General features: G+C 44.3%; 1 protein-coding gene across 1 annotated transcript; it reads right to left on the reverse strand.

The window, feature by feature from the left end:
* Nucleotides 1-1,895: 1,895 nt before the first annotated feature.
* On the reverse strand, nucleotides 1,896-8,298 carry RESP18 (regulated endocrine specific protein 18). The gene is given in 6 exon segments (XM_043573373.1): nucleotides 1,896-2,047; nucleotides 3,922-4,009; nucleotides 4,397-4,529; nucleotides 5,778-5,885; nucleotides 7,605-7,820; nucleotides 8,277-8,298. Coding segments are annotated over 6 exon segments (618 nt in total). The 3' UTR covers nucleotides 1,896-1,996.
* Between the last annotated feature and the right edge of the window lie 4,699 nt (nucleotides 8,299-12,997).

The following is a 12,997-nucleotide window of genomic DNA, read 5'->3' on the forward strand; positions in this document are numbered from 1 at the left end:
ATGTCTGTATTTGTGAACTCATTGGGTAGGGGAAAAAAAGAGCTTCTCTAGATTTTTAATTTATAATAAAGGCTTATTTAAAAGGCAAAACAACAGCAACAAATTATATACCAGTGTGATTTTCTGTGAGCTATCAAAGTAAAAAATATCTCTCCAAGCCACACTTTTAAAGAGAACAGACTTGCCTTATTTCTTCTTTACTTTTTAAAACGTGTGACTACTAGAAAATTATATTTTTAGTTTTATTTTTTTTGAAAAACTTAAATTATGTATATAATTATAAATTATATTTCCACCAGACAACACTGACTTAGGAAATTCATCCTTTTCCATTCTTATCAGAGAAGACAGCTGGAAGAAGTTGGCATTCACATGACAGAGATAATAGTATATCCTAAAACGGTCTTACTTGAGCTCAAAGAGTTTATAGATATTCTTTTTGTTTTTGAGAGAGAGTGAATGGGGGAGGGCCAGAGAGAGAGGGAGACACAGAATCCGAAGCTGGCTCCAGGCTCTGAGCTGTCAGCACAGAGCCCAATGCAGGCTCGAACTCACAGACCATGAGATCATGACCTGAGCTGAAGTCAGATGCTTAACTGAGCCGCCCAGGTGCCCCGAGTTTGTAGATATTCTTAATTTAATATATCAAATGTACCATCTTTTCCTTTATTTATTGCACTTTTGTTTCCTCCTTAAGAAGTCATTTCCAACTATTAGGACATGAAGTTATTCTTGTGCTATCCTCTAAATGCTTTATCTACAAAGTTTTGCAGAATAGAAGTTCAGAGAAGTGAAATAAAACCACCAAATGGCTTTAAGCTGTAGAATAAGTTTCATCATTTAATTGTTCACATTGACCTATAATCCACCTGGATTCTATTTGTGTGTACATTTTAAGTTAAAGTGACAAAGGTGAATTTTTCTTGTAAGGGTACTCCATTGTTTCTGAACTATTTATTGAAAATATTACCTTCTGTCTGCAGGGCCACCTTTATTATAAATAAAGTATCCACATTGTTGTGGACCTATTTCTGGGCACTTTGTTTCATAGATCTACCTGTATATCCTCACATCAACACCACACTTCCTTAATTACTATAGCTTCTTCATACTAAGTATTGATAGCAGGGAGAGCAAATCATCCATTTCAGAAACATCTTTTCTCCTATTCACTTTTTACATTTTTTACTTTGAGAGGCTCCTAGTTATTGTTTTTATTATTGAAGTATAACATATCCAATAAAGTATATAAACTTATGTTTATTGCCATATGATTATTAGTATATGCACACATATACTTAGAGAAATCAAATCCTGACACCTGCCCACTTGCTTACACCTGTGAGTATCCAGTGAGTGTGAGAATATTTGAGAAGCATAAAGCTCTGCAAATAGGATATTCTGGTGTTCAGTTGGGCTGAACCTAGTTGGTCAGATTACCCACTCCCTTTTAAGATTTTCAGGTGTCAGGAGGAAACTGGCAGGAGCCATCAAAATGTTTAACGTGTGCACACTTTGGTTATAGCACTCCTCTGTTGATTCTTGGGAGCAGGGTGAGTGGGAGATGGCTGGCAGGGGTGGTAATGCTGGAGATGGAGACCCTCATAAAACAGCAGGGTCCAGCCCTGTCTGACATGGAAGGGTATGCAACTAGACCACACAGTGCAGGCAGGTGTGGGTGGGGAAGGCTGCATTCCAGCTGTGGTCCCACTTCCACTTTCTCCACTTCAGGAATGGTCATTGGAGGGAAGACAAGACAGCATTCCACCAGGACCAAGGAGCTGTGCTCTTTTTCACTGCACCCTTGTTCTGGTCCACCCCTTCTCTTCCACTTCAGAGGCTCTGGCCGTGTCCAGACCCCACCCACCCTACCTCAAGACAAATCACAGAAAGAGTTTGCACAAAAGTCCACTTTAATGATCCAGATTTGGGTCATCCTAGAACTGCCCCTCTGGAGGGCAGAGGGCACTGGGGCAGAGAGGCTTCATATGAGGTCTCAATCAGCAACAAGGTTGTGGCCCACAGTGGGGGGTGGCTCAAAGAAGTCCTAAAACAAGAAGAAACAAAGGATTGGAATCAGTATGTGGGAAGGTGGCCTCTTCCTCACCTACTTTCCCTCACAAAATGCTTCAATAACAGCCTGATTTGAGTAAGCTACAATGACTCAGCCCACCCATTGTCTGTCCTTCTGGCTCCCACAGAGTTATCCAGCTCTCCCATGCTTTTCCCTGGGGCTCTGGGCTGGGGAAGAATGGCAGCACCTTGTTTTCATTTACAGAAACACCATGGCAACCATCCTTTGCAAGTGGATCTGTCACCTAGCTCTGGATGCCTTGACCCAGCAACCGATCCAGACTTAGGAAGACCAGCTGCTATCTGATGGAGTGGGGACTGGTTTCCTAGGAGAGCATGCAGGGCTGGAAGCTCCCTGTGGTGCAGGCTTCTTGCAGGCTCTCTGTTTCTATGCTTGCTCTTCTCACAGCCTATACCCCAACATCACAAGAGTGGCCTTTTGAAATCATGTATCACATTATGATTGTTTAGGGCTTCCTTAAAACTTCCCAGTTAACTTGCCACTACATTTAAAATAAAATCCATGAGTCCATATATGGCCAGTCCTGGGCCTACTTCTCCAACCTAATCTTCTGCCACTGACTTTTCCACCTGTTCCTTTAACCTGAATGGTATACTTGCTTCAGGACATTTGTCACTGCTCTCTGCCTGGGATGACCATCCTTTATACCTTCCTCTGGCTGCCACCTTCTTGTAATTTAGGTCTTAGTCCAAAAAAAAAAAAAAAAAAGACTTTTGTTATTGTGGAGGAGTTGGACATTGGGAACAGCCCAATTCTCACTGCAGTCCCTGAGAGGAAGGGCAGGGGATGTGCCCCTGTGAAATGTCTGGGAATCAGGAGCCCTGGGTCCAGTCTTGGCTTTGCCATGAACCTACTATGTAGCTGTGAGTAAATCCCTTGACCAGCCTGGGCCCCAATGTCTTATCTATAAAGATAGATGGGAGTGCTAGATGGGTGTTTTTAATCTGGATTCTGAAGAGTTTAAGCATCTCAAAGAGATAACCCAGAGCCTTGCCCAGGTGACTTGCCCAGGCCACAGGGTAGCGCAAGGAGGGGAAGGAGTGCTGAATGTGAAGGCCTCTGGACTACCTCTCCCATTTATCCAAAGGAGTTTTGCTATCCCTTGCTGTATGCAAAGGAGTATATGGAGAAAAAAAAAGGACTTTTTAATTGTTTTTAATTTGGCAATTTTAGGGGTGCCTGGCTGGCTTAGTCAATAGAGCATGCGACTCTTGATCTCAGGTTCATGAATTTGAGCTCTGCATTGGGCATAGAACTCATGATAAATGAATAGATAGATAGATAGATAAACTTGGCAATAAACTTTGCAATTTTCAATGCTTATTTTATTTTGTTTTTTAATGTTTATTTATTTTTGAGAGAAGAGAAAGAGAGAGAAAGAGTGAGAGCACAGTGAGGGAGGGACAGAGAGAGACACAGAGAGACAGAGGATTGATCTGAAGCAGGCTCTGTTGTGACAGCAGTGAGCCCTACATGGGGCTTGAACTTAATGAACTACGAGATCATGACCTGAGTCAAATTCAGGCCCTTAACTGACTGAGACACCCAGGTGCCCCTCAATGCCTATTTTAGACTCAATGCCTATGTACAACCTATAGATAATTTCTTCTTTAGAGGCTTCCACATCTGCCCTCCCAACCTCTCATACTGATACCCCCAGGTGTTTCTGTGAGAGAGAAGGAGGGTGGGGGTACCTTTCAATTGGGAAAGGAAAGACCTTCAGCTTATCTGTTCACACCGCAATATTCATTCCCTTCATAGCTGCCTCCCTCATTTCAACAGGTTCTTGGTGATTCCAAACTCCTGAGAAAAAGTCAATCCCTTACCTTGACAGGGTTGGTCACCTCTCGTTTCAGGGTCTTCAGATCCACTTTGGAGGTAAAACATTGATTCCTGTTCACTTTGGCCATTGGGCTCTGGGAGGGGGGAAGCCAGAAATCAAGAAGAAGGCAGAAAAGGATGACAGGGCTCCAGAAGGGAAAGGGTAGGATCCAAAGTCAGGGATTTAAAATGCTTGAGAAGACACATAAGTCTTACCTTGGGGAATAGGAGTCAAAGTTTCTCCTCTTGCTTGCCCCTAGAAGAGACAGGGATGACAGATGGGAGGTAGGCCTGCTAACATCCATCTCTCCCTTTGCAGATATCACTAATGGCTAATGGAGCTGTTTTTTGTGGAGCCTAGACAAAACATCCAGATCATTCTCATAGTCCTGCCAGCAGTTCTTACCTGCAGTTTTAATATCTGTTCTCTCTCTGCTGTCTGTCTGCTAGATGTGTGGATCAACCATAGGCCTTTCATACCTTATCCCAGTGGTTTTGGTGGGAAAGGTTGCCTATCCATGCCTCAGACATGGATCTTGGGGGTAGAATCTGCTGATGTGCCCCATCCTCTGGGTCATCACTCCCTGGGTGATGTCATCCTTCCAGAACAAACCTGCAGGGTGAAAGGATGTGGTGAATTGACACCTGGGACACTGACAGCTCGGAGCCTGAAGCCTGCTTTGGATTCTGTGTCTCCCTCTGTCTCTGCCCCTCCCCTGCTTGTGCTATGTCTCTCTCTCAAAAATAAATAAACATTAAATTTAGAAAAAAAAAGTTGCTTAGCATAGTGCCTGGTGTGCAATAAATTTTCAACTAGGATTATATTCTGTTTGCTGGTTCATTTGATGCTATTGTGAGGATTAAAAGAGATTAGGGATGTAAAGAGTGCTTACAAAACTCTTAGGAAGCGATTCCCAAACTTTAGTGTGCATCGGAACTTCCTTGTTAAAACACAAATTACTGTTTCCCACCCCCAGAGTTCTTGATTCAGTAGATCTGGGGTGAAGCTCAAGAATTAGCATTTCTTTTTTTTTTTTTAAATTTTTTCAACGTTTTTTATTTTTATTTTTGGGACAGAGAGAAACAGAGCATGAACGGGGGAAGGTCAGAGAGAGAGGGAGACACAGCATCGGAAACAGGCTCCAGGTTCCGAGCCATCAGCCCAGAGCCTGACGCGGGGCTCGAACTCACGGACCGCGAGATCGTGACCTGGCTGAAGTCGGACGCTTAACCGACTGCGCCACCCAGGCGCCCCAAGAATTAGCATTTCTAACAAGTTCTTTGGTGGTGCTGATGCTCCTGGTCCTGGGATGCACTTTGAGAACCGCTGCTCTAAGGCATTACACACATATTAGACATCAGCAGTAGTACCAATCATATGAATTCAAGGTAGATTTCCTATCTGACCCTCCCCCATTCATTAAATTCTGCTCTAAGGAAGCATCAGCCATCTGTCTCCAAGGGACTTTCCACTCCCTTTCATTCCTCCTCTCTACTAGCCATCCATTTGCTGTGCTTCCTACTCAGAGGCTGAGGGTGTGTGTGTGTTCTGGCTGAGAACTTAAGGATTCCTGGCTATGGAAAAACTCAGATAGCACTATGGGTTGGAGCTCATCAGGAGTTGGATGCTGGCTTGTTCTAGAAGCCTCTGCTGGGTTCTTCCAGGGTGATCAAGGGCAAACAGTCCACCTATCCAACTCCACCCCCATTGCAGTCATACCCCCTTCTCCATGAGGTGAGCATGACAGGAAAGTTTCAAGTAGAGAAATCTGAGAAAGAAAGCCCATCCACAGATCAAACAGCCTCTCACTCACCCACCCCAATTTTCTGATTGGCTGCAGCCTCTCTTCCCAGTCCGTACTCACTTAGGGGACAATCTGCTGGAGTACAACTTGCAAGTGGTGGAAGACTGTAGAGACAAATCCTTGGAGGGGCCAGAGCTGCCCCACTCCCACTTGGCCCTGACCATCTAAGGGCAGAATGGTGGAATCAGCAAGAGAGCTTGGCCAGAAGCTTTTTAAATCCCAGTTGAAGAAAAGCAGCTGTTTTTCACTATCACCCCTGGGTTCCCTGGTTTCTGTTCCTCTCACCAGACCCTTCTTCCTTACAAATCCTCCTTCTTTTCATTTTTCCCTCCCCACCCCCCCATCACCACCTGACCTGTTCTTCAGCACCTGCACCTCATTCTCCCTTGATGCCATTTTCCAGGTAAGAGCTTGCAAGCAAAGCAGCCTGTGGAGGATGAACTAAGAAGACACTCAGAAAGCTACACACCTGGAATGGATAATCAGGTGATAAGTGGGGCATGGGAAGCAGGTGAGCTGCATCTCAAAGAAGGCCTGAAATCCTGGAGGGGATTAGAACGGAGGCCTGGAATCCTTAGAGGAAGGAAGTATTGGTAAGTACAGGATTTGTGTGTCTGGATCCTTGTCCAGAAAACCAGTTTGTCTAACTGCATAGGAGAAGGACAGGGTGTGGGGGAGAACAATCCCTAATGCTATAACACTTTCATTATTCCGGGTAGATGGGGTAGAGTTGGCAGAGTCCATTTTTTTTTAATATATAATGGAATTACCATGAGTCATTATGGACAGGCATTAAAAAGGAATTGTCCTCTGGAATAAAATGGATCCCCATACCAATTCCCTGCCTTTAGGAAGGAGTAGAACCTCCAGCAGCCTACTGAGAAAGATAAGAACTTCTTCTGGAAGGGGAGATCATTGTCTGAGGCATTGATCCCAGGACTGATAGGAAAACTGGTGACCTGGACACCCTCTGCCAGAACCCACAAAGCACCTGGCGCTGTCCGTGGTGCTGAGGGGTGGCCGAAACCTGACTTGGAAGAGCCGTCTGAGCGGCAAAGAAGGCGAGGCATCCCTACAAGAACGTCCCCCCCCCCCCACCCCGGCCGCCCCCCGCCCCTCCACCACCACACACACACACTCCTCCAGTCAACCGCCACCAGGCCTCCTCCCACAGTTCTTCACGAGTCCTCCGCATTGGCCTGTAAATCCAAGAATCGTCAGACTAGGAGTTTGCGCCCTCTTCCCCACGCTCTTGGCACTGGAATCCTCGAGTCTGCGCAGTCAGTCTCTGGCTGCTCAGACGTGAGTCAGCGCTGGTCTCCCCCGAGGGCGCTGAGTGGAGGGAGAGGAAGAAGGATGGGCCTTTTCCCCTCCATTCTCTTTTACCCCAGCCTAGCCTTCTCCTTCTTATCAGAAATTAGATCGCAGACGCCAGGCTCTGAGGGCTTATGATGAATCCCTGGCTCGTTTCTCGGCTCAGCTTTCTCTCTGGAGTCAGGATGCCCTTACCCGTGGGTCCCTGCTCCTATTGTCCAGAGATCCTGCCTATCCCTCAGCTCCTGGCATCTCTCTTCCTTGGTCCCTCGGTGCGTCTTCTCCTGTACCGGCATAGGCGGGGCTTACTTCCCTCTGCCCACTTATTTTCCCGTTCTCCTTCACAATCTTCCCCGAGTTCGCTTCTCTTAGGTCCAGATCCCACATGCGGATCCCCACCCCAAGGCTGCGTCTCTTTCTACGAGATGCTCCCACATTTGTCTCTTTTCACGTTCTCAGACACATACTTTTCCTCCTAAGTTCCTAACCTTGAGGCCCCCGACCCACTTCTCTCAGGATCGCTCTCTGGCCTGCCCTTCCCCACCCCCTCCCCCAGGTTTCCTCCTGACCGTGGCCACTAATGTCGCTGCAGCCCCCTGGGCGGCTGTTCAGCAGCACGAAGCAGAGGAGCAGCGGAAGCCCCCCAGAACCCCTAGGCCACAGTAGGTGCTGCATTCTCCCGGGATCAGCGCGTTCACTCCCTTCCTAAGTTGCAGAGAAAGTAGAGACAGCAGCAGGAGGGGCTAAACAGGACTGTAGCTTCCCACTCGCAGCGAGGGTTGGATCTGCACAACCCTCCCTTGGCAGCTTGGCCAATCGCGGGCGGGCCCTGTCCCCTGCGGACGCGTAGCCAACTCCTCCCCTTGGTTTTGTTTTGTTTTGTTTTTTTTTGGTTTTTTTTTTTTTTTTTTTTTTTTTTTTTTTTTTTTTTTTACCGCCCCCAGAACCATCCTAACTCATCCCCAGGCGCCCGCTTTTTTACGTTTATCAGGTCCCAAGGACTAATGCTTCTACTCCTAGCCCCAAAGTTGTAGAAACAGATTGCACGTTAAGATGTGGGTGGGAACTGTACCTGCCCCATAAGTTTGTTATGACGATTAAATATGAACATCCAGTGGACAGTAAACACTCGACGTAATTAGTCTATTTTTATTATCCTTGATGCTTACTCTACCCTCAGCTCCTAAAAATCCTCAACATACTTGCATTCAACCCGCAAAATATATTGCACATCCACCCACTTCTCTCCACATCCACTGTCATTGCCTTGGTTCAAACCTCCATATTCTTTGATAACTAACAAGCGAACTGAACTCTTGGCTTCCATTCTTTTTAAACAAGTTTTTTAAAATGTTTATTTATTTTTGAAAGAGAGGGAGTATGAGCTGGAGAGGGGGAGGGGCAGAGAGAGAGGAAAACACGGAATCCAAAGCAGGCTCCAGGCACAGAGCCTGAGGCGAGGCTCAAACCCAGGAACCATGTGATCATGACCCGAGCAGAAGTTGGAAGCTTTACCCAGCTTCTGAGCCACCCAGGCGCCCCTCTTGCTTCCATTCTTGTAGTTAGAGGCCAGTGTGTGAGCTTTCTAAACCCTAGACTGGCATTTCAATATTTTTTCATTAGGCCCAACAAATTTATTATGAAAATTCTCAAATATTAAAAAAGAAGAATCTAGGGGCGCCTGAGTGGCTCAGTTTGTTAAGCAACCGACTTTGGCTCAGGTCATGATCTCATGGTCCACGGGTTCGAGCCCTGTGTCGGTGCTGACAGCTCAGAGCCTGGAGCCTGCTTTGGATTCTGTGCTCCCCCCTCCCTCTGCCCCTCCCCCACTCGCGCTGTCTCGCTCTATCTCTAAAAAATAAGTGTTAAAAAAATTTTTTTTTGAAGAATCTAATGAACTCATATATGTACCACCCAGACTGAACAATTATTAAGATTTTGTCAGGATTGCTTCTTTTTCTTGATGGAGTATTTAAAAGTAACTTACAGGGGCACCTGGGTGATTCAGTCGGCTAAGCTTCAGACTCTTGATTTCAGCTCAGGTCATGATCTCAAGGTGCAAGGGATCCAGCCCAGCAACCAGCACGATGCTGATGGTGAGAAGCCTGCTTGGGATTCTCTCTCCCTGTCTCTTTCTGTCCCTCCCCAGCTTGCGCACGTGCTTACTCTCTCTCTCTCTCTCTCTCAAAATAAATAAGCGTTAAAAAAGAAATAAATAAAAATAATTTGCAGACATCATGACATTTCACTCATAAATAATTTAATATGCATCTCTTAGAATTAACAATAGTTTCCTATATAACCACAATACCAGACATCTGTGGTAGGCTGAATAATGGTCCCTAAATGTGTCCATGTCAGAGTCCCTTGGAGCCTGTGAATGTTACTTTATATGGTAAAAGGGACTTTGCAGTGTGATTAACCTTAGAAGGTGATTAACCTCAGATGAGATTATCTTTGGATTTTCCAGGTGTGCCCTGTATAATTACCAGAGTCTTTGTAAGAGAGGAGAGTCAGTAGTGGGAGATGTGACATTGGAAGAGGTTTGGATAGATGTCAGGAAGAAGCCACAAGCCAAGGAATGCAAACAGCCTCTAGAAGCTGAAAAAGGCAGGAAAATGGATTCTTCCTTTAAGACTCCCGAAGGAACACAGCCTTGCTGACATCTTGATTTTAGACTTCTGACTTCCAGACAGTGAGTTTAACAAATTTGTGTAGTTTTAAGCCACTAAGTTTGAAGTGATTTGTTATAGCAGCAATTGGATAAGAACATAACAACTAAACATGTTTATAATTCCCTAATACTCACAGTTCTCTGGTACTTCTAGATACAACTCATTTATCAGATAAATGGTTTGTGAATATTTTCTCCAACTCTGAGCATTTCATTTTAATTTTCTTACTGTGTCTTTTGAAGAACAAAATATTTTCATTTTGAGGAAGTACAATTTATCAATTTTATCTTTTTATGGCAAATGCTTTCTGTTTCTTAAAAATGTTTCACAACCCAAACCTACCAAGATTTTTCTCCTGTTTTCTTCACAACATTTGGTTGTACTCCTTCATCGAGTCAGTCAGAAAGCATTTCCTCTTTTGCTATTCTGTGAAAGGCTTTGTACATGATTGATATTACTTCTTCAAGCATTTGGGCCCAGAGTTTCTTTGTGAGAAAGTTTTATTACAATTTAATTTCTTCAGCTATTCAAGATACCCTATTGCTTTTCATGTCTGTTTTGGAAACTTGAATTTTTCAAGAAATTTGTCCCTGACATTTAAGTTATCACATATTATTTCCCTTTATTTTCTTTGGGTCTCATTTCCTTTATTTTTCAAACGTCCTGAGTTGATAGTTTATCATTGATTTATATGTTTTCTTTTTTTTAATTTTTAAAAATGTTTTATTTACTTTTGAGACAGAGAGAGACAGAGCATGAGCAGGGGAGGGGCAGAGAGAGAGAGCGAGACACAGAATTTGAAGCGGGCTCCAGGCTCTAGGTTTGTCAGCACAGTGCCCAACGGTGGGGCTCGAACTCATGAACCAGGAGATCATGACCTGAGCCGAAGTCGCACGCTCAACCGACTGAGCCACCCAGGTGCCCTACATGTTTTCTTCTTCACAGTAAATGCATGTACAGCTACACATTTCCCTCTAAGCATTACTTTTTTGTGTTTTAATTATCAAGTGGTTAATATTTTCTAATTTTTCTTGCAACTTCTTAGACCCATGGATCACTTGGAAGGATGTTGCAATTAGGGACTTTTTAGTTTTTTTTCTTTATTTATATTTTCTTTATTTTTTATTAATTTTTTTAATGTTCACATATTTTTGAGGAAGAGAGAGAGAGAGAGAGAGACAGAATGTGAGCAGGGGAGGGGCAGAGAGAGGGAGACAGAGCTGTCACAGCTGCGACAGCTGTGTGTTGTCAGCACAGAGTCTGATGCCGGGCTTGAACTCGCAAACCATGAGATCATGACCTGAGCCGAAGTCTGTCGTCCAACCGACTGAGCCACCCAGGCTCCCCTGTCATTATATTTAAAGTATATGTCTTATAAACAAGATATAGTTTGATTCTGTTTTGTTTTGTTGTGTTTGTAAATCCAGACTGGCAATCTCTACCTTTTGATTGGATTGTTTAATAGTTCCTTACATTTAATGTAATTATTGATATGTTTGGGATTAGTTCTGCTACCTTGTTATTTGTTTTTTATTTGTCTTACCCATTTTCCATTGTTTCTCCTCTCCTTTCTTTTGGAATAATCAAGTAATTTTTAGTATTCAACTTCATTGACTTTTTAGCTATTCATCTTTATATTGTATTGTTTTTTAAAGTTTATTTATTTATTTTGAGAGAGAGAGAAAGAGAGTGAGCAGGGGAGGGGCAGAGAGAAAGGGAGAGAGAAACCCAAGCAGGCTCTGCACTGTCAGCACAGAGCCTGAAGTGTGGCTTGAACTCATGAACTATGAGAAGACTAGTTAAGGTGGGAGCATTTTAGTTCTGTTCTTAATCCTAGGCTGTATCCCTTAGTGCTGTGACATTGTGCTTACACCTAGAATTTGGTCCTTTTGGGATTTTACTGAAAACCCCAAGGCGTTTACCAAGACCTTCTAATTTCATGGGTCCTGAACCCCACGTTTGGTCTCCTTAACACACTGTGGCAGCTTCCAAAATCCCTGTTCAGATATTTGACTTTTCCACTAGATTCCTTGAAATCTCTTCCTGAACATGTGCCATTTAAAAGGTAGTTAAGTATTTGAAGGAAATTTGTATGTGGATTTTGGGGTTCACCTCTCTGTAGCTCACACAGTTCCCAGATTTCTTCCTCGTTTCCAGCTGCTCTGTCATTTCTGTGTTCCAGCCTGTGTTTCCGAGGCCCGTCAGACTGCCACTTTCCTGCCCATGCTCTATTTCCCCATGTGCTGTAGGGAAACATGAAGTGTCCTTAGGAGGAAAGCCTGTTAAATGTGGGACTCACCTGTGGACTCTGTTTTTTTCAAGGATTATATTCCCTCTAGTTTTTCTTGCTTTTGGTTGGTCTCCATGCTTTCAAACACTTATTTTTATATTTTGTCTCGAGTACATATGTTCAATGTTAGAGACTAACACAAACTATTTTGTCATACCAGGAGCTGGAAGTTTATGTGGTTATCACGGACTTGGGTTATACATGATATTTGAAAATTATTTACAGGAATAATTTGAGGCCTAAGAGCAAATGAGTATGAATCTGCTTTGAGAAATATGCTGGGGCGCCTGGGTGGCGCAGTCGGTTAAGCGTCCGACTTCAGCCAGGTCACAATCTCGCGGTCCGTGAGTTCGAGCCCCGCATCGGGCTCTGGGCTGATGGCTCGGAGCCTGGAGCCTGTTTCCGATTCTGTGTCTCCCTCTCTCTCTGCCCCTCACCCGTTCATGCTCTGTCTCTCTCTGTCCCAAAAATAAATAAACGTTGAAAAAAAAATTTAAAAAAAAAAAGAGAAATATAATGCTGTAGGAAAACAGAACATACTGGTCTTTGGGTGGGTTGAACAGAGGTCACTCAGCTTTTCTCCCTTCTAAGATTTCAAACTACCAGGGAAATTGGAGGGGGTCTTAATGTTGAGAGTAGTAACCTCAGAAGACAAAGCAGGTTCTCAGGCCTATTGGGCCTGGAGTTCAAGGGAGGAACTTCCTTTCCCAAGGGGAAAAAAACCACCAGAAAGGGTGGTGGGTGGGTGAGGAGTGACTGCAGTTCAGCTGTGGTTCTACTCTACCTTGCATTCATGTTATGAATGATGACTAGAAGGAGAAAGGAACCAAAAGCCAGGCTGCCACCCCCACCACGAATATCTTCTCTATTCTGGCCCTCCATATTTTCCTTCAGAGGCTCTCGTTGGAGCCCACAGAAAGAGTTTTGATAAAAACGCACTTTAAAAATCCCAAAACGGGTTGTCCTAGACCTGCCCTTCTAGATGCCAATGCAGGGT

Source organism: Prionailurus bengalensis, chromosome C1 (genome assembly GCF_016509475.1).
Source record: "Prionailurus bengalensis isolate Pbe53 chromosome C1, Fcat_Pben_1.1_paternal_pri, whole genome shotgun sequence".
Lineage (NCBI taxonomy): Eukaryota > Metazoa > Chordata > Mammalia > Carnivora > Felidae > Prionailurus > Prionailurus bengalensis.